Genomic DNA, 22,976 nt, shown 5'->3' on the forward strand with positions numbered 1-22,976 from the left:
AAAAGTTTAACTAACTGGACAGTGTAACCTAATCAAAGGTGCATTCCACCAGTATGAAGAACGGAATCAGAGGCTAACTAATCTGGTTTTTCGCATAGCACAGAGGTTGTTGATGAATTCAATCTCCTTCATGTTTTACTGATTGTAATGTACTTTTCTATGTTTATCTTTCTGTAATTTCTTGTGAGAAAAGGCATTGTGAGAAAGCTCAAGTAAAAGCCATGAGTGGAAAAAGGCTGAGTGATACACGTGAGAGAAAAGCCTAGAGTTATTTTCTGATTTCTTTAGGTTGGTTAAGTGTCTTGTATCTTGTACCTGTTTGGTATCCCTTTCTTAGTTGGGTTAGCACTAAGAGTGAATAGTTAGGTGTTAGCATAGCCAATGTCAAGTTAGGTTAGAACTTGAGTGTGAAATTGGTGTATGTAATACTTTTAACTATAGTGGAAATTCCTCCATTGTTGTGGAGGAGACTGGACGTAGGTTGCATAGCACAAGGCAACCGAACCAGGATATATGCTGGTGTTAGTTTTTCTCTTCTCTGCTGTGTTCTGTTTTTCTGATATTCATGAGACAAAAATAGATTGCCTCATAAATTTCCGCTGCTGAGTACAAACAGAATCAGAATTAAAAGTTTGTTTAAAAGGGTTATAACAGCTACAAAAAGGAAGGCATAGATTCAACCCCCCTTCTCTAAGCATACCACAACCTTCATAGCTACAACAATTCAGCTTCACATGTCCTAAATTGCATGACAACAATTGATAACACTGAGGGTGACAATGAGAATCTCAATGAACAACATCAGATGGCTAGAAGTGACACCACAAGCACTGATTTCACACCAGAGCAGAGAGAAGCAATTTTTGGCACTACTTAGTAGGCAAGACGTGAATCATGTTCATAGCATTAGCCAGATGTCCACCAAAAATTCTCATTTACCTCATCAAGGTAAAATGGTACATGTCTTGAATTTTAAATCCAACATCAAGGCTCTAAATGTTTGCACTCAAAAACACAAGTCATGGGTTATAGATACTGGTTCAACAGACCATGTATCATATAACTTGGCTGATTTTCAAAATTATTTTAAAATTGATCCCATAATTGTCAGATTACCAAATGGTGCACTTACTACTAGCTGCATAATGGGGACCATTGTATTTTCTGACAATTTATACTTGACAAATGCATTGTTCATTCCATCCTTCAATTTTAAACTTCTCTCAGTCTCAAAACTGACTGCTTCATTACATTGTAAAATGAGTTTTACTGATGAAAATTGTAAGATACAGGATCTGCACACTTTAAAGATGATTGGTACAGCTAGCAATGTTGATGGTTTATACATTTTGTTCAAAGAGATCAAACAACTTCCTCATATCGCAGCATTTTCTAAAGGCAGTAATCAACAAGCTCCCAAGGAAAATACTCAAGAAAAATTATGGCATGATAGATTAGGTCATCCATCACATGATAGATTAGTTGCATTGAAAGAACAATTTGACTTCATTGATTGTAAAATAAGTCATGAGCCATGTCACTCATGCCATGTAGGAAAGCAAAAACGCTTGCCATTTTACCTCAGCTCTACTGTTACAACAAATGTATTTGAGCTCATACATATAGACATTTGGGGACCAGTTTCTATTCCCTTATTTACTGAAAAAAGATATTTTTTGACCATCGTAGATAATAATTCCAGATTTACCTGGACTCTCTTCATGAAAAGTAAGGCTGAGGCATCACAGTTGGTTAAAAATTTTGTTGTTTTTGCTAAACCTCAATTTGATGTAGTTGTCAAAATAATTAGAACAGACAATGGCCCTGAGTTTTTAATGAATTCCTTCTATGATTCATCTGAAATTATTCATCAAAGAACATGTGTTGAGACACCACAACAAAATGGTATTGTTGAGCGTAAGTATCAACACATCTTGGCCGTGGCAAGAACCATCATGATACATGCGCATCTGCCAAAAAATTTTTGGAGCTATGGTGTTGGACACGCAGTATACTTGATAAATAGGATTTCCTCCACCTTTCTAAACAACACTCTCCTTACCAAATTATTCACAAATCCTTACCTGACTTGTCCAACATCAAAGTTTTCGGCTGTTTGGCATATGCGACTAGTCTCACTCGGCATAGAGCTAAGCTAGATCCGAGAGCAAGACAATGCTTACACCTCGGATTTAGGGAGGGAACAAAAGGCTACTTATTGTTTGATTTACAAAATAGAGAGATCTTCATGTCCAGAGATGTACAATTTTATGAAAACCATTTTCCTTATAAAAATTCACAAAATATTCACATCTCCGAGGTCACACAACATACCACACCTGATCATCATAATGCACACATGTCTCATGATAACTTTGATTACAGTTTTTTAGAGGGCACACAAATTCAGGTTCTGGGCACAAATAATAATAGCAATGTTCACTCTAGCACTAACAATTCCCAGTTAGGTCCACGTGCATCATGACATAGTGACAATTTGGAACAAAATCATATTTTGCATGAGTCCAATGATTCTGATGATTTGATAAATTCTCCTAACATTTATGATCATTTTGATTCTGCATCATCTATAGACAATGAAGGAAATAATCTAAACCTACCCACACAAGAAATTACATTGCCTGACAATGCTGTGATAAGAAGGTCCACTAGAATCTCAAAACCTCCTGCATATTTGAAAGATTATGAATGCAAAACTATCAATAGTGCTCAATCTAGAAGCCAACTTTGTTTTCAGCGATACCCGATCTCAGATTTTCTATCATATGAAAAACTTTCTCCAATGCATCTCGCATATTCTCTTGCCATCCAAAATGTGGAGCCTAAACGCTATGAAGATGCAGTCTCTCAACCCTGCTGGCAAGAAGCCATTAAAGATGAATTGCAAGCCCTGGATGAAAACAAAACTTGGAGGCTAACTTCTTTACCACCTGGTAAGAAGGCAATAGGTTGCAAATGGGTGTTCAAGGTGAAATACCACCCCGATGGGAGTATTGAGAGGCACAAGGCGCGTTTGGTAGCTAAGGGTTTCACTCAAGTTCTTGGGGTTGACTATAAAGATACTTTTAGCCCGGTTGTTAAATTAGGAACTCTGAGGATAGTTTTGGCTGTTGCTGCTGTAAGAGGCTGGCATCTCAAACAGATAGATGTCAACACTGCTGTAAGAGGTATACATGCGGGTGCCTCAAGGATTGGATGCTGCACCAGGTCAAGTGTGTAAACTAGAAAAGTCTCTATATGGGTTAAAGCAGGCCAGTAGACAATGGAATTACAAACTCAAATCAGTGCTCACTGAGCTAAACTTCACTCAATGTAAGTCTGATTACAGTTTGTTTACAAAGGCTACATCGAATGGTTTCACTGCCATATTGGTGTATGTTGATGATTTGGTGTTAGCGGGGGATGATTTGAATGAAATTGAAGTTGTGAAAAAGGTATTGCATGATAGATTTCGAATCAAGGATATATGAGACCTTAAGTACTTTCTTGGGTTAGAAATAGCAAGATCTGAGAATGGTATTACATTGTATCAACGAAAATATGTTTTTGACTTGCTCAAGGATACCGGTTTTGAACATTGTATACCTGCCTCTACTCCCATTGACTATGGAGCTAAGCTAAGCAAGAGTGATGGAGACTTGCTAGCTGATTCTACTCAATACAGAAGAATCATTGGAAAGTTACTCTATCTTTCTAACACCCGGCCAGATATAAGCTATGCAATAGGAAAACTCAGTCAATTTTTAGAATCTCCCACCACTGAACATATGAAAGCTTCACATAGGGTGTTGAGATATATTAAAGGGTCACCAGCTACGGGACTCTTCTTTTCTGTGAATTCAGACCTTAATCTCACAGGGTTTTCAGATTCCGATTGGGCAGGCTGCCCTGATTCTAGGAGATCTACCTCTGCAGTCTGCATACTGCTTTTATCTTGGTCCATCCATTGTAAGCTGGAACAGCAAGAAACAACTAACAGTGGCTACTTCATCGTCTGAAGCCGAATATAGGGCACTTGCTTTTGCAACTAGAGAGGCTCAGTGGCTAAGCTACATTTTAAAGGACTTGGGAGCACCTATTATAAAGTCTATCAACATTTATTGTGACAACAATTCTGCCATCTACATTGCCACTAACCCAGTTTTTCACGAATGCACTAAACACATCGAGGCCGATTGTCATATTGTGCGAGAAAATTGCAAGAAGGCTTGCTACATCTACTGCCAGTTTCCACTACTAGTCAGGTTGCTGATATCTTGATGAAACCATTGGCATCTGGTCCTTTCCTCATTGCTCACTCTAAGCTTGGATTATTGGACATATTCTCGCCCAATTCTCCAAGCTTACGGGAGGGTGTTACATGATACAAGTGGTCTATAGTAATTGCTATTTATGCTAGCTTGTTAAGTCTGTTACGTTTTCACTTGCCTTCCTTAGTTAGCCATAATTAGTTGTGTCAAGTTGTATAGGAGTTAGTTAGAATTGTCTAACTATATATATCAGGTAGTTACCGTTGTAATGGGTGTGACTCATCATTATTGCAAGTTTCACTTTTCATTCTCCTCTCAGTTTTCTCTGGCTCAGTATGCCTCTCACTATGATCACACGCAACTTTCTACACAGGTATTCTGTAATAGTATTTGAAAGATTCTTACACTTTGAGACGAAGTATGTCACTGATGAAGTAGAGATGCAAGAAATTTTTCAATATATCAAAGTCGATCACAAGATTCCGTCATGAGCTATATGTTGAGTTTGAACACTTGGCTTATGGTGCTGAAGACGCCGATAGAAACATGGATTGGGAAGGTTACAATAATTAAAGCGAAGATGAATTTGAAGGCAACTATGAAATAGATGATTCAAATGTAGATGGCGACAATGTGAGTTAAGTCTCAAAGTGGTCTCTAAAGTTGTACTCGGGTCTCAAATTGATCCCTGAAGTTAACAATTACCCATATTCATCTTTAAAGTTGCACTCCGGGATCCAGAGTCGTCCTTCAAGTATTTTCCGTCAATAGACACCATCGAAAAGCTGATGTGGATTCGTCTCTGACACGCTGGCCAAGTACCGGCTAGCTGACATGGATTAGTAAACTTTTTTGTGGCAATTTGGTTTCTGAATCAAATTTAAAAATCCTAATCCCTAAATTTCTCTTCTCTTGTCTTCCCTTCTCTTCCATACCCAAATTTCAAAATTCTACTTCTGTACTTACTATCAATTTCCATTAAATGATTTTATTGAAAACATGACAAGCTGTATTTAGTTCCACATGCTTCAGAATCTAGATAAAATAACGGATTTCATAACTCAATGTCTCAAACCATTCACAACCATACAATACTAAAAAATGATTGAAAATCCTCCCCCACCCATTACCCTAAATCAAGGACAAGTAATTTGGATTAAAGCACTAAGTTTGCAAAAATCAAGCAGTTACTCATAAGATTAATTATTTCTAAAAAGTGTCTTAACTATTTTAATTATTTCTAAAAAGATATGCAAATGAAAAGTACCTTAGAGCTTCCCATAGACATCTGGTATTGCTATTAGGCATGCATATTCAACTCAGAAAGCATATTCCTTGTAAATTATATCCACTCCAAATTCGGATAGAATATGCACATTTTTAGTAGTTATAATTACTCTATTTCTTGTACAAAGTGACTTTATAATCAATTCCTCTAGTTCTTCTAATTGATTGACATTGTCAGAAATTATAAGAACCTTCAAATTATACAGCCTACTTGTTACAATCTCGAATATCTTAAAAGAACTATACATTTTTAGTTTTCCTCTGTTAAGAGTTTGGGAAAGAATTTGCTTTTGAACTGTCATAGCACCACCATTTTGATATAATTTGTTTATATTTTCAATAAAATAATAATGTTCAAACTGATAAGAAATTCTGTCATACAAGACAGTAGCAGGAATTGTTTTGAATTGACATAGCACCATTAAAAATTTTTTGCTATCATATAAGAATTTGTTTTTTAACAATGTTTTTAGTTTCATATAACAATAATAGTAACATACTAAGAATTTTGATAATAAGCCAATCAGAATCTGTGATGAACCGATGGTTGAATGAGGAATAAATAATTTCAAATTATTAGAAAAAATCAAATATTAACTAGTCACTAGATAGAATATGCAAATTAAAATAATAATAATTTCAACAATAGATAAATGCATTGCACAAGAATAAGGGTAGATAATAATAATTTCAACAGTAAATAAATGTATTTCAACACTAGATAGGATATGCAAATTATGATAACTTGGCAGTTCAATTCTTAAATGGGAGAGAACTTGGCAGCAACAATAACAACAAAGTAAAAAAATGCAAAATCAACACAATATAGATAAATAAACACACATGTCCTAACAAAAATAACAAACAACACCATATTTAACGGCTAAAAAAGATGGACTCAGAGAACTGAAGAAATAACAGAGAACATCAAAATTGATCTTTTTCTTTTCCAAACCCTTACCTTAACAGAGACAACGCGGTCAACAACCCAACACAGTAGCGACGACGACGATTGTGCTCAGTGGATCGGAGGCAATTCGGTTTCTCCGTGAGGAAAATATTCGGTTTCTTATACTGCTGTCATGTAGGATATTTCATTAATTATTTAACTTTGATCTCACAGTGAGACTAAATTGAAGCTAAATGAAATTTTTTTAATTTAAATAGGACACTTTAAACCGTAAGGACCAACATAGGATTACATCTAAATATAGGGAACAATTTAATACTTTGCCCTTTATTTTATAAATTTTGTAAAAAATAATAATTTTTTTATAAAACCAAATATATTTTTTATTTAATAATTTATTAGTGATTTTTTTATACATGTAACAAACCTTGTTTATGAAATCATAAGACGTCAATTTTTTGTGGAAAGGGACCCTCACCCATGAAATAGATTGATGGCCTACATGTTGAAAAGTTTATTTACATGGAAACAAATCTTCACAAAATTATTGTTAGTAACGTTTTGGGCGTGGAGTTATAACCTCCACGAAACTCAAAAACTTGACTTGGTAAACAAAAACTAAAGAGTTAATTTTTGTAATTATTTTATGAAATATAAAACACATGCACACTTAGACTGTGTAACATTTGAATATTGTTATAATATCAAGAACTATTACATTTAAGAATAATTATATGTTACTTTCATATCAATAGTTTTAATACGTATTTAATTTGTATGACTGTATACATTATTATTAGTCTAAATAATTTTAGATAGATATTTAATTATATATTATTATATCATATAAAAATATTTGACTGAAAAAGTTATTAACTTGAAAATTCATACGAAACAAGAAATTAGTTATCGATTTTTAGCCGATGAATATTTGAGGATTATGTCAAGTGACCTCAAAAAATTTAGATAATTATTTAAAAAAATATATAATTAGATAATAATATTAGAAGAAGAATTACTACCCAAAATTAAATTAAATTAAAGAACATTTGTTTCTATGGTATCCTAAAATCCTAAGATTGCCTCTAAAATGGATTTAAGATACACAATTTTTTTTTTATATTTAACTTTGTACTGTTACCTCAATTAAAATATTTGATTGAAAATTTCATTAATTTAAGACAAACAAATAATTATTAAGAAAACGGATATAATAATGAGGATAGTCCTAAAAACACTTATAAAATACGGATTCAAGATACACAGAATTTGTTTGGAATAAGTAACATACCTACATAGATCCTTACATAAAATTTGGGTGTTTCGGAGAAAGATGCAAAACATAAACAAATTAACAAAACCTTAATTAATTTCCAAACACAAAAGCCAAAAACAAAAAAATTATCTTGTTTTAAAAGCATATACCGTATTCTTTTGTGCTCCTCTTTATATATCCCTCAAAAAAACCAAACCAAACTAAGCAAAGTAACCCACCCACCCATACCAACTTTTTGAATTCCCAATTTTACCCCTTAAACCATTCACAGGTGAAAAAAGGGAAAAAACAGAACAATCACCGGTCACCGGAGAGATGAATCTCCGGCGATCCCCTTTCCCCCTCCCCACCCTCCTCCTTCTCTTCCTCCTCCTGTCTCCCATCTCAGCCACCACCACCGCCAACCTCCACCGCAAAAAAACCCACAAAATCAACGGCCCAATCAAGACCGTGGTGGTCCTCGTCATGGAGAACCGCTCCTTCGACCACGTCCTCGGGTGGCTCAAGAAGACCCGACCCGATATCGACGGTCTAACCGGAACCGAATCGAACCGCATAACCGCCAACGACCTCTCCTCACCTTCAATTCCCGTCACCGACGACGCAATCTTCATCGATTCGGATCCCGGTCACTCCTTCCAAGCGATTCGCGAACAAATCTTCGGCTCAAATGACACGTCAGCAAACCCCGCACCAATGAACGGTTTCGCGCAACAAGCAGAGAACCAGCTCAAAGGAATGTCGAGAACCGTTATGAGCGGGTTCAAGCCGGAGCGGCTTCCGATTTACACTGAGTTGGCGAACGAGTTCGGCGTTTTCGACAAGTGGTTTGCGTCGGTTCCCGCGTCGACTCAGCCGAATCGGTTCTACGTTCACTCTGCAACCTCGCACGGTGCCATGAGCAATGTGAGCAAATATAATACACTATTTTTTTTCCTTTTTCATAAAATTTCCATTTCTATTTATAATTAAAACAATACCGTATGGTATTCAATACTCGTATTCGTATTTGTGTAACGTAGGTGAGGAAGGACCTTATTGAAGGGTTCCCGCAGAGGACAATCTTCGATTCGCTGAACGATAACGGACTCACGTTTGGGATTTACTACCAGAATATTCCCGCCACTCTGTTCTTCAAGTCGCTCAGGAAGATCAAGAACGTTGTCAATTTCCATAGCTACGCCTTGAAATTTAAGTGAGTGATGTTTTTACTCATTCGTTAGGGTTTAATTTTGAAGTAGGAAAGTTTGTTCCTTGTTTTTGGTACGGTTTCTTATTTTGGGGAGAAAAAAACGTTTTTTTCACAGTGGATAAAAAAGAAAAATGATATATTTTTTACTTTAAAAATGTCCGAGACATTTTCTTATGATAAACATCTTTTTTTTTCCTTGAAGCTAAATTTATTGTATTTCTTAAATTCCTCTTTAATTTATTAAATATAGAGCTTAAAATGCTTGATTTTCTTTATTAAAGTGTTAGAAATATTTTTAGGTATATTTGTTAATTGTTAGCATGATATACTATTTTAAGGATTGTAAGAAATTAACTTTGAAAAATATTTGATTTTTTCCCCAAAAAATTATTGAGCTGAGGAGTCTTTGATTATAAGCTATTTACTCGATAGTAGTTGAAATTGAACTGTGAGTTTGTGATAGGGAGATTAGTACAAACTCAAGATTCAACTGCAATTAATAATTTAATATTTTTACATTGGCAATGCATAAAAGAGTAACTCCATAAATTTTTTCATAGAAGATCCAGACTTGTATATCGATATTAATATTATTATGGATTATTAAAAAAAGTAATTTATTTTAGATTTGAAACAATTCAGTATTTTATTGTCTTTTTTATTTTAAAATATTCCTCGAATAATAAATTTTCACAAGTTTGATTTACTAGGAAACAAGAGGAAGGACGGTTTAATCTTATTCGTAAGTTATATTATTTGGAGGAGTAAGATTTTCCCAATTCATGTGTTATTATTAATATATTATATATATTGAAAAAAAAAACTAAAGTTTTGAATAATGAAAAGTAAGGTATTCTTGATATATATATATAGAAAGTTTATTTGGTCAAAAAATTTTAAGGTAAACAAATTTAGGAAAGAAATTGTTTTTCAAGAATTAAATCAATAATATATCCTAAATTCTTATAGAATTAATATTATTCTTATAAAATAGATAAATAGATTAATTACAATAAATTATTTTCATAAGAAGTTAAAACCGTAAAAATATATTTTTAGCTCTACATGCACTAGTGTGTCATTTAATAGGTTTAATAATTTAGTGTGTCATTTTCATTTTTAAAATTAAAATTGTGAATATTTTACTAGATGTGCATGAAATTATTCTTAAAAAATTAATATAATTTGCACCATTATCTAGTAAAAATCAAGAAACTTGTCAATAGGGTCTCTCTGTATGTAATTGCTCATCTTGACATGATTTTTATGATTTCTATTAGATAATACTGTTGAAATATTTTACGCGCATGAAAATTTGTATAAAAAACTTATTTTTTTTTCCAAATAATATATTTTATTTTTTTGAAAGAGTACATGTTCCTAAACCATTTATTGCAAAATATGCTCTAGGTCCCATGCTAAGAAGGGGAAGCTTCCAAATTATGTGGTGGTGGAGCAGAGGTACTTTGACGTTAAGCTTTCCCCAGCAAACGATGACCACCCTTCGCATGATGTGGCAGAGGGGCAGAGGTTCGTGAAGGAGGTGTATGAGATCCTCAGGAAGAGCCCTCAGTGGAAGGAGATGGCAATTCTGATCACATATGATGAGCATGGAGGGTTCTATGACCATGTGCCTACCCCTGTGGAAGGTGTCCCTAACCCTGATGGGATCATTGGGCCTGACCCTTATTACTTCCGCTTTAATAGGTTGGGTGTCAGGGTCCCTACCTTCTTAATTTCCCCTTGGATTGAAAAGGGTACAGGTCAGTTTTGTAACTTCTGAATTATGGAATATTTTGTTGGTGCATCATTTTATGGGGTGGTGTTTTCTTAATTATTGCTACTTTTGGTTGTTCTGAATTTTTAGGATGTTTTCTTTCAACTTTTTCTAAATAGTGATTATGAAATTTTAATTTTGCGTTATAAAGCCTAAAGTTTTGAAAATAGATTTATTGAGAAGCTGTTCTTGAAAACTTATGCTATGAAGTAGAAAACAATTTTGTTTTAGATTTTTATATTTTTAATTTTTCTGAGAAATATATGGAAAAAGATTTTTCCCCCTTTAAAAAACTGAAACAAACACACCATTAATGTCATCCAGTGACTTAATTGGTTTGGATGGATTAAATTGAATTGAATCGTAATGACTGTTAATGAGCCTGATCTCTGCAAAAAATCATGTCAGCTGGTAAAATGAGTCGGAACCAATTCGCCAGCTCTGCGGACTTCGACTTGAAAGAGTGGGCGAGTTCAATAAAATTATAAAAACATGGCTTGTTTAGAAGTGGGTAGTTTTGGCTCGGGTCGGATAACTCACAAGTTAGACGGGTTTGTACCGAGTGGGACAAGTTGGCCCATTTGGCCTTTTCTGTTTGTTTGTTTAGCTTTATCTTTGTTTTATTTCTTTAAATAATTGCATATGGTGATGACTGATGATGGTGTTGATGAAGTAAATAAAAAGAATTATGGTAGTGGTATTAGACTATTAGGTGAAGAAATGAATAGTGTGCAAATTTTCAGCTTTCATTTTTTTTAATATCTCCCGGTTTTTGTTTTTCTGGAGTGGAGTACGTTGAAAGTTTTTTGCCTTTGCTGCATTTGACTTTAGTGACTTTGGCTTGTCACCAATTTATTTTTTAATTGTTAGTATGGAAAATCCAATGTAGAATGGGATATTTCTTTGTACCTTAGGGACAGCTTGATCTATACTTTTCATGGTGTACAGATGTTTAGGTTTATCTGTTTGATGATGGTATTTTGTAGATATAACTATTTGTTTGGCATAGTTCTACCTCTATGTACCTTTAGACTTGGTTCAATTATACTTCTGCTTGAAGCTGTACAAATTTTTAGGTTTATCTGGTTAATGATGGTGGCTGTAGACATAATTATTTAGTTGGGTTAATTCTATGTACCTTAGACTTGGCTGAAATATACTTTTGCATCAAATTGTACAATTGACTAGTTTTCTCTCTTTGATGATTGTATTTTTGTAGACACAAGTATTTTATTACTTATATGGGACTATGTACTTGCTTTGGTTTAAGTCATTTTGGGTCTTTGCATAGGATTTATAATTATATGGTGTGTTGGCAGATCTAAAGAGTTTTGACATACAGATTTTCTACTGTTGCGTGAATCTAGTCACTTTACAGTTGATGGGAAAATTTTGCATTACTTTGAAATTATGTACTGAATTTTATACTTCTATGTGCTTCTGACATGTGGTACTGAGAACTAATTTTGGTCTTCTTTGTGTATACTGATTAATTAGTTTAGATCCTTATCCTTCCAAAAGGTTGGATCTATCAAACCACTTTTCTGTTGATGCAATAACTGTACTTGGATAGTCATTAGCTGTGCCTTGTAACCCAAGTTTTATTTGTTTTGACAAGTTTAACTCTTGTTTAGAGGAGTTTTTAAGCATAAGCTGACACTTAATTGTTTGGCAGTGATTCATGAACCTGATGGGCCAACACCAACATCTCAATATGAACATTCATCTGTTCCTGCCACAGTAAAGAAGCTTTTCAATTTGAACTCCAATTTTTTAACAAAAAGAGATGCCTGGGCTGGTACCTTTGAAAAATACTTCAACATTCGAGATACTTATCGTGATGATTGTCCAGGTTTGTCTCTGCCTTTTTTATTGTTTCATCCTACACAGTGAACTTGGCACACTGTAGTGGTAGTAAAATTAATCTGTAACTAGTTATAGTCTGGACTACCCATTAAAGCAACATTTTGATGGGCTCAAGATACTTGTCCATTTTGTGTGAATATGATGAATATCTTATTAGCCCTCCTTGATCTTGTTCTTTTGCTGGTGGGTGGGTTAGTTAGGCTGTGTTTGGTTAGTGGGGGGAGACAGATAGGACACAAACATAGAGACACAAGAGTGATAGACTCAGCTGGATGGTGATGGTGGTGGAGGAGGAAGCAGCAGCATGGAGGAATGAAAAGGAAGGAAAATGTAGTAGGTGTTGGTGATGATGATGGTAGAAATGCAATTTAGAATTTTTTAGGGACAAAATTGTAATAAACATTTGTGTCTCATATCCGGTTTTTGCATCTCACCATTTTGAAAAGAACATTGAAGACATGTATGCATCCACTTGTGTGCTCCTATGTCCATAAAAAATCTATCTCAACAAATAAATGGCGGACGGGTACCACCGCATTCATGTCTCTGGTAGACGTAGACACTAGACACTAACCATAGACAATCTTAGGTTTTAGGCTTGCAATGGACAAACAGCTTTTTCTTCCAACAGAGTCTCTAATGTGTTATGAAGAGGCATTAAGGCAATACCAGCGATTTCTAAATCCAGTCCTGGAAACTTCCTGTTTGTCTTTTTGCACTAATGGCAATATTAAATGAGTAAGTTTCCGCTTTTGGCTCTAGCTCAGAAGTGGTTTTGTAAGTATTGTGAAGAGCAAATGGTGCAGCTTTACATACAATAATCCAAAACATATAATACAAATATTGAGCTGTCTCAACAGAAAATCATATCAAGAGTCGGAGACAACGAAAAAGTCTAATATCTCCAGTTTTTTTTTTTAAATATCTCCAGTTTTTTTTACTTTTGTGTATAGCAAATCAGATAAAAAAAAGTATATGATAAATGGACATTTTACCCTCGTCGGGACCAATGTGGACTTCTGACAAAAAGTCGACCTGGCGGCAGAGCGACGGTGGTTGTGGGGGGTAGCGAGTCAAATATTTTCCGTGTTTTATGTCTACTGACCTCACTTGTTGGGAATATTGGAAGTACATAAATTATTTGGTATTCCCGTTTATGGCTGTTGTTTTGTCATCATCCATATCCTAGTTCCTTTTGAAACTAGTCATATTCTTGATATCCAAATTTCAAGGTTTTTATTAACACTATTTGTATTGTTGTCTTCTACTTGCAGAGACACTTGCGGATGTGAGTAGTGATCTAAGGCCATTCGGAGCAAGGGAAGATACAAGTCTCTCAGAGTTCCAAGTGGAACTGATCCAGCTTGCATCTCAGCTCAATGGTGACCATGTACTCAACTCTTATCCAAACATTGGCAAGACTATGACAGTGAGAGAAGCTAACAAGTATGCAGAAGATGCAGTGAAGAGGTTCCTTGAGGCTGGAAAAGCTGCTCTCAAAGCTGGAGCTAATGAATCAGCCATTGTCACAATGAGGCCTTCACTCACTAGCAGAGTTCCTGTGGAAGCTCACCACGGTGGTTTGGAATCTTACTGATTCTTTTCACAAAATCAGCTGTAAATATATGTATTAAAACATGTTAGGTTTTAGATTCCATGTTAAATTTAGGAAAGGGTTTTTGGGGAGAAGGGGGGATGCAAAAATGGGTTCTGAAAGTGATTTTCTATTTAAGAACATTGACTAGTTAACTGATTAATGATGCTCAATATGAACAATCAGTTATTGGCCCTATTAATCACTTTGATGGTTGATTGTTCTTGAATTGAAGGAACATTACTGTGAACGAAATCTTAAATTTATACTATGTGGTTCCTAGGTAAGGCTGGAGATAAAATTTCTAGGAATATATTGTAGTGGCTAGAATTATAACTTACTAAGCAAAAACATTATGTACTGTGCGTAGTGTTATAAATTTATATGAAGCTTTAATGTTAGAGGAGCTTATTGTTTATGCTAAATTTGTGATATATTTAATTTTGTTATTCTTATAGGGCTTAAGTTTGTGATACATTGCACGGGCTTCTATCCAATTATATGAATAGAACTATGCATGCTAATAAAATGCCTAATGAAAATTATATTAAAAAAAAAAAACTTATAGTACTGAAGAAATTATATTGTTGAGCAAGAGAAATGAAATCGTAATAACAACAGACAATTTGCAATCCTTGCAAGAACTAAAATATCTGCGCTTTTGGCTTCCGACTGCAGTGGCCTATCGAAGCCTGAAATGTATAGGAGGACTTGCAAGAAAGCAAAGGTCACATGAACTCAGGTGCCAGCTATGGATGCAACCTTAACTAGCTACTTTAAAGGGAGAAGAGGGGATTATACACATACTGTCAAGGCTTCGTGGTATAATTACAAATGCTGGTCCACGAACTCATGAAGTCTATACTCTATAGGAACATCCAGTTCAACCAACAATATGAAAGCTATTGATGTAAAATAGTAGACTCTAACTCTATTATGGCAATTGGGCTGTATGATGATGTAAACTTTTATGCTGGTAGAAAGCTAATTCTAGTAATCCGAAAGGGTGGTAATTTTGGTATCTATTGAGAGTTTAGAAAGCAGAATATGTGGTAATCTTGAACATTATGGTGTAATTTCTTTGAAATTTTATTCCATTAATTTAAAAAGATTATGTTATGGGTACACTAAAATCAATCATCAAAATTAACCACCAGTACAAAATACATATTAGAATATAAATACATATATGAAAAAAATATTTTAAAAATAAAAATTTCACCAAAAATCTTCTCAATATCCTATATTTTACCAAAAACTTTGAATTATTTATCTTTTTTTTGGACGGTGCCTGGCCAACAAGGGCCCAGAGCACTACAAACGGACGGACCACCCAGCACCCACCCGACCCGGATATCATTTGCAATCAGTTCCCGTAGTCCGCCGTTCCTCCTTTGCTGCCGATTCAAGCTCGAACCCTGGCCACCCACGTCTATTGCCTACATACAACTTAATCCCGTTCCGGTTCGGTGCAAACTCCGCCGGAAAGTCTCTTCTATTCCTACCGAAGCTCTGCCGCGCATCTCCGACGAGATCGTCCCCTCTCCATGGCCTTCTCGAGCTTCGGTTTGCTTCTGCTCTCTCCGATTCTATGTTGTATCAAATTCTGTTGAGCCGGCGCGCAGTCCACCTCCGCGTAATCCCGGTGGTTCCAGGTTCTCCTCGCCGCTTCCCACGTTTGGAAAGTTCATCCACGCCTCCTCTGTATTATTTAGGTTTTTTTTTTGTCATGGTCTGTATTATTTAGCTAAAGACAGGTAAAATAATAATAAAAAGGTTCAGAAGTTAGTGGGCTTAGCCCAATTCAACATTTTCAGGCATGGCCCATCTCATGGACAGGTCTCGATTTTTCTCGCATTTTTCCTTTCTTTTTCACACACTATTTTTGTTCTCACCATTCTCTTTTTTGCAAACCAATTCTTTTCTCCATTCCTGTTAAGCCACACCGTTTTCAAGCCTTCACTTCTCAGTTCTCAGCACAGGTTAGCTCAACACCGCTTTTTCTTATGTGTTGCACGGCAAGATTTTCAATTTTTCATGTTCATGTTCATTTGTTTCAGCATAGTGATTTTTGTTCAAGCTTGATCTCTGGATTAAGCAGTTCGTCATGTATGTTGTTAGCATTTCTTTTATTTAATTTTTTTGTTTAATTTACATGAATAAAGAAAGAAAATTCAAATTTGATGCTTTTACAGAACGGATATCGTTGAAACAAAGTGAAAATTGTATAGGTTCGGGTTTTTTCGGTGTTGCAGCTGTTAGTGGTGTGTACTGGTTTAATGGTGATTTTCACTATTAAGGGGGCTTTAGAGTAATTACGCTGTATTAGGACTTATTTTTGAAAATATGGTTGGGTTTTCTTTGTTGTTGTCATGGGCTCATAGCTTAGAGAATTTATTCAATTTATAATATCAACCATGGCAACATCATCATTTCAATCACAATAATGATAGATGATGATCCGGATTTATGAATTTGAATGTAAAAGATTTGGGTTGCAGAGAACTTAAGTTCAATGCGATTTTGTTTATTTTTGCTTAATCCTCTTATGATGATATTTAAATTTGAGAAATTCAAATTCAAACCATAAATTGAACTACTTAATGCTGTATCCATCATTATTCTGATTCTACCTTTGTTTCATGTAGGATTTGACCTATGTTATATATATGGTTTAATAATAAGTCATTGTTTTGCATAAATATTTTATTGTGAAACAAAACTAAGTAGTTCATAAGCTTTGGTATTAATGCTTCTCAGGCTTTCAGCTTGCTAGGCCTGAGACATTAGTTCTGACTCCTCGCACTTCATATGTTCTTGTGATATTAATCTAATGATTAAGTTGCAAAGTTGTATACTGTGGTGTCTATAAATAATTGAGCTGGTATATTTGTTACTTCCAGCGATGTACAGGCAACTCGTTTAATAGTAATACTAATGGATACTTGACCTGTCACTTTATTTTTCCGGGATGTCAGCTAGATAAAATGGAAGTTTTATATATGTATATATATATTCCTTTCTGGTAATCAGTTATCTATTGTGATTATTGACTGTTCTCATTATGCATTTTCCACTTACAAGACCTTGTTGTATCCAGTCTAAGGAAGAAACCATTTGAGCCTATGATTTGAATATGTTCACGATTTTATTGCCTAATGCATTTTGCATACTTTGTTGGCATTTGATTAGAAATTGCTAATTTACTCATCTCAACAATGAAGCTATCCCAAAATTTTGCTTGTAGATTTGGTATTTTACCTTGTTTTGCAAGTGTTAATAGTATTTTACTGAGCTCCTTTTCATGTTATTCAAATTGCAGTTTGGTTAGAGGTTATCTATATACTCGCCATCTAGCAGTGTGTTGAGAATATGGCCAAGCATCATCCTGATTTGATTATGTGCTGAAAGCAGTCAGGAATTGTCACTGGATGACTTTGTGAGAAATGCGATGGCAAGTGTGTGATTTGCGACTCTTACGTGCGTCCTTGTACACTTGTCCGGGTTTGTGACGAATGCAACTATGACTCATTTCAGGGCCGCTGCGTCATATGTGGAGGGGTGGGAATATCTGATGCTTACTACTGCAAGGAATGCACACAGTAGGAGAAAGACAGGAATGGTTGCCCCAAAATTGTTAATTTAGGGAGTGCCAAAACCGATTTATTCTATGAAAGCAAGAAGTATGGTTTTAAGAAAAGATGATGAAGGTGTAAGAGTGAGATATTTTAATCTATCTAAAACTGTTTTGTATGTACTTCCTGAGATATCATATTAGAACCGTTGCAGTTGAGACTTTGAGCATAAAACTATATTTTCTTATGCAATTGTTGGTGATGTAAGTGCATGACTTGTTTACTAAGGATCATGCAATTAATGGAATGATTTGAACAAGTTCAGGTACTATGCTGTGAATTGTGTGCAATTTTGAGGAAAAGATTATTTGATAAATGGATTAAGAAAAATAGTATTTGTGCTGTTAAGAACACTATTTATTGTTTAATTTGTTAGTAATAGTGGTACGCCTTTTAATATTGCAGTGTTATTGTCTCATCATGGGATTGATACTCAAAGAAAGAAGGTCAAAATTAAGTACTTGCATTGAATCCTCAAGGAATTTTAAGAACAAATTCTTTGTTTTGAGATTTGAAAACTCTTGAGTTATCTTTTTACTAATTCCGTGCACTGCACGGGATAATAAACATAAAATTATATAAAATTTTGTATTGAAAAAATTAAACAATATATATTAATTATTATTATAAATATTTTATAATTTAAAAATATTAAAAATAATTAATATTTGTCTTAATTAATTTGGATTGGTTGAGTGGTCATTTCATTCGTTTGAGTAATTATAGGAGTTTGAATTTCGTCTTATGTATAGCAATCTATTATTAGCTAGTGGCGAATCCTTAATAAATGGAGCATCAATATTAATAATCAATTTGTCAAGTTAGGAAATATCGTGAAAATAATAGTATTTGTCTTCAAAGTAAAACAATTTCTCATTGATAGCAATACTTATAGAAATTTGTCTATGTTAAAATTTACCTAGGACAATTTTATTTGTTGATATCATATTCATTTTTTTAAGACAAAACATTATAATCGGCATTGTTACATGTTAAAACTTCACATTTTATGACATGATTTTCAATTTTTCAAATTCATAAACTTACGTCATTACAAAGCTATTAGATTGATTAATATTTTTTGGTAATATTATCGAAACACCATCGTTGAGTATTAGTTAGTGTGAAAAAAAACCAATAATAACTTTTATTATTCAATATATAACTTATTTTAGAATAATGCTACACATCCAAATTTTTTTGTTAACCTAGTCTAATCAAGTTGGTCAAACATCACAAAAATTAGTTATGACTAGCATTATTTTAAGTCTTATTGTTTAACTTGGTTGGACTTAGTTCATAAAAAGACGTGGATGTGTAATATTACTCTTTATTTTATTAAAAAATAAATTAGTATTTTCTAAAATGGTAAATACATTTTCTTCTAATTTCTTACACTGTTATTTGACAATATTTGCCATTAAAAAATAGTAAATGATCACACTATTTTACAATATGATGTACAAAGTAATTTTTTATCTTAAAATTAATTCAGATTAATAACATAAAAGCCAAAATAATTTTTTTATTTTCTTACTCAAATTTAAATTTGAATTCAAAATTAGCTAAAAATTCATCTTTTTTTTAATTTCAATAACAAAAATAAAATTGATTAGGTGCAAAATATTCAACATTAGTGATATTATTTTTATTATTATTTAAAAAGTTATTCATAATTTTTTTTATTATGTAACTAACTTAATTAATAACCTTTATTATTCTTTTTTTAGTAAAAAATACCAATTTATACTATTTATATATTTTTAATACTAATATGTAAGTAAGTATTTGTACTATTATACTTATTGTCTTAGATGATGACTTAATTTACTTATTTTGTATGTTAAATAATATAAACAATATCTTGTATCTTAAATTCATTAAATATTAAGAGAAGAACAATTATGCAATAAATCATATAAATAGTCTTTATAAAAAATAAAAAAATTACTTTTATATATAATAAGCATTGATATATGTAGTGTCATGTATATATTAAAATTATTTATTTTATTTATATGAGTAATTATTGTTATTTTTATTTTTTTATTACATTAGTGAATAATATTTAAAACTAAAAAACAAAAAGAATAATTAAAATTTTTTTAATTTGAATTAAAATTTTTTTGTAAATGTATCTAACTTTTTCATATACTGAATGTTATAATATTTAATAATATAGTGTTTATACAACAATAACTCAAAATATTAATCCAAAATATACTTGGACCCAATAAGACCTCAAAACAAGTAAGATCAACCTAAGTCCATTGTTAAGGTCCTAAATCCGACTTAAGTTCATTACTTTAATGCCCAATACAGATGAAGTTTACGTGTCCCGTCTCAAATTAGTTCAGATTGAATCTCAATTGCTAGTTAGCTATAATAATAGGTACTTAAGGGAGCGTGACGAACCCCTTTTCTTAAAGCGCAATGCAGATGAAGCCTACGTGTGCTGTCTCAAATCGGCTTAGATTGAATTTCAGTTGTTAATTAGGTATAGTAATGGGTACTCTATTTTTAAAAAAATGTCCTCATTTTTTCTCCATCTTTGCAAATTCGTGTTTAATTATCTCCTTAAAAAGCGCAGATCCCTTTTAAGTATCTATAGATATTCGTTAAAACTTTTGAAAAAATTTAATAAAAAAACATAATATAATAATTATAAAATAATTAATTCAGTATGATTCAACACAACTCATAACATATTCATCTTGAAAATAACATTTTAAGAAAAAAATATAAATTAAACATATTCCAACATAATGATTTTTTAGGCGATACTTGGCGACATAATGATGAACTTGATAGGCATAGAAAGTGAATATGAAAGGAAAAGAAAGGATTGAAATTGGAAGCAAAAATTAGGGTTAATAAATTTAAAAAATAGATTTATGTGAGTATAAATTAGTAATTTTATATTCACGTGGATTTAATGGGTCTCATGGGGAGGGTACTTATGTCTCTATTCCCATCCATTTCACGTGGACGGGTCGTGGAAATTTTACGGGTCCTCATCAAGTCCTAAATCACGGTAATTCTCGCGAATATTCGTTTCGGCTGATTTTTTCATCATGCCTACTATTGCTAACATTCGTTGGTTTGTTACATAGAGCTATTCCAACCACTCAGTAAATTTTCAGATAACCAAAGTCTAGATTATATCATTCTCATACAGTCACGTGTATCCTTGTTATAATAATATTAATCGAAGATAAATGAATAAGCTCTAAATGAGTACATTTTTCATATATATAACAATAACTAATATCACGTATTATAGCTCGTGAAATCATAATATTTTGAGAAGTGGTGTATAGACAACTTAAATATTGATAAATCTAAAAAACTTTAGAAATTTATTCATAGTCTATGATTAATATCTTTAAATTACATAGAGAGACTTTTACCTTTAAATGAAATTATAGAAAAATTAAAAATAAAATTAGTTGATATTTTTTTGATAATTCATTCAATTTTTAATTTAAATCAAAATAAAATTATATATTCAATATATATTTGTTTGTTTATCCTAATAGTTGTATATAATAAATAACATATTTAAGCATATTTAAAAAAATAATTCAATTTTATATAATTAAAAAATAACCATAAAATTAAGATTAAGATGAAGTAAAATACAATAAATGAATGAGGAGTAAAAGTAAAATAAACAATTAAAAATAAGGTAAAAAAATTAAAAGAAGTAAAAGAAAACAAAAAAAAGACAATATATATAAAAAAAATTTAGTATAATTCATGAATATAAAAAATGAAAGACAAAAATTAAGATATATTTTTATTAAAAAATTTTAAGAAAAATATTATGAAAAAGAACCTAATTTTATGAAAATATTATAGAAAATTTAAAATATTAATAAATAAAACAATAATTTTTTAAAAATTATTAATCAAAATACATAAAATCACATTCTGATTCATATATATAAAATAATAAAAAAATAATTTAAATTAAATTTATTTATTTTATTTTTTATTTATTATTTATTAAATAATTTAATATTTATCTTGATCAAATTAAAAATACATTTAATAATGTAACAGTTAATTTGTTGTATCTGTAAAACTTTTAATTATAGTAAAAATATAAGATATGATACAGAAAAAAAAAATTAAAGCGATATAATTTTTTATTAAAAAAATATTTTTTGTTTAATTTTATAGACATTTATCTATTTTTTTCAAATCATAAATTTTAATTGATATAAACTGATGAGAGTTAAGTATACCAAAAAAAATAACAATTAAAAAAAAAATTAAGTAAGACAAATATGTTCTAAAAGAATTGAAATAAAATAAAGGTCTCCAATTATGATCATTAATCATAATCATATATATTTACTTCAAGATTTATACTTAAAAAATTTAGAATATCAATATCTTATATTTTTTATTATTTTAATTTTAAACTGTCACAAACATTAGTTGCTTTTCAATAATGACATTCTTTTTTAAAAAATAAACATAATTAAATAATCCTAAAAATATATAATAATTTTTAAAATAACAAAAAGATATATAGTTACCTAAAATATAATACTTGTGTGACAAATGAAAATTAATTGTCAATATGAAAGTTATATATAATATCATATCGTAATCAAATAAGTGTTTAATCAAAAAATTTAATATTTATATAATATGACAAAATAAATTATAATTTAAGCTTAATTATAGTAAGTTCTTAAATTTAAATTTTCATAAATCAAATTTTATTATGTTTTGTCGAAGTAAATTATGCAATAAAAAATTCATAGAGAAATTATTGATATTCAAATAATAGAAATAAGATCATATTAATTATATTTATATAATAATCTAAAATTATAAAATTAAATATTCATCATATATATTAAAATAAAAAATAATATATTCATAAATAAAAAATTATTAAAAATTAAATATACAGAACAAAGTATAACTTATAAAAAATATTTTTAAAATTAAATTATATTAATTGTAAGATATTAAATATCTAGTTTAATTAATTAATTAATTAATTATAATTAATTTGATTTAATAATTTAAAAATTAATTTTGACTATTTATATATGGAAGTCCAAAAAATGATTCTTATAGCAAAAGTATTAGGAATCATATAAAAAACTATTATATATAATAAATTATTTTCATTCCTTTATATAGTG

At 31.7% G+C, this 22,976-nt stretch overlaps 2 protein-coding genes across 2 annotated transcripts; both read left to right on the top strand.

The window, feature by feature from the left end:
• The first annotated feature begins 7,930 nt into the window (after nt 1–7,930).
• LOC107492126 (non-specific phospholipase C1) lies at nt 7,931–14,591 on the top strand. The gene is made up of 5 exons (XM_016113146.3): nt 7,931–8,650; nt 8,767–8,939; nt 10,347–10,699; nt 12,389–12,565; nt 13,854–14,591. The coding sequence occupies exons 1-5, from the start codon at nt 8,060–8,062 to the stop codon at nt 14,174–14,176; spliced, it is 1,617 nt and encodes a 538-aa protein (XP_015968632.1). The 5' UTR covers nt 7,931–8,059; the 3' UTR covers nt 14,177–14,591.
• A 2,939-nt stretch (nt 14,592–17,530) lies between these two features.
• On the top strand, nt 17,531–18,076 carry LOC107492211 (PHD finger-like domain-containing protein 5A). Its single transcript, XM_016113241.3, is given in 1 exon segment — nt 17,531–18,076. A coding segment is annotated over 1 exon segment (333 nt). The 5' UTR covers nt 17,531–17,545; the 3' UTR covers nt 17,879–18,076.
• The last annotated feature ends 4,900 nt before the right edge of the window (nt 18,077–22,976 follow it).

This window comes from Arachis duranensis, chromosome 1 (assembly GCF_000817695.3).
Source record: "Arachis duranensis cultivar V14167 chromosome 1, aradu.V14167.gnm2.J7QH, whole genome shotgun sequence".
Taxonomy (NCBI): Eukaryota; Viridiplantae; Streptophyta; class Magnoliopsida; order Fabales; family Fabaceae; genus Arachis; species Arachis duranensis.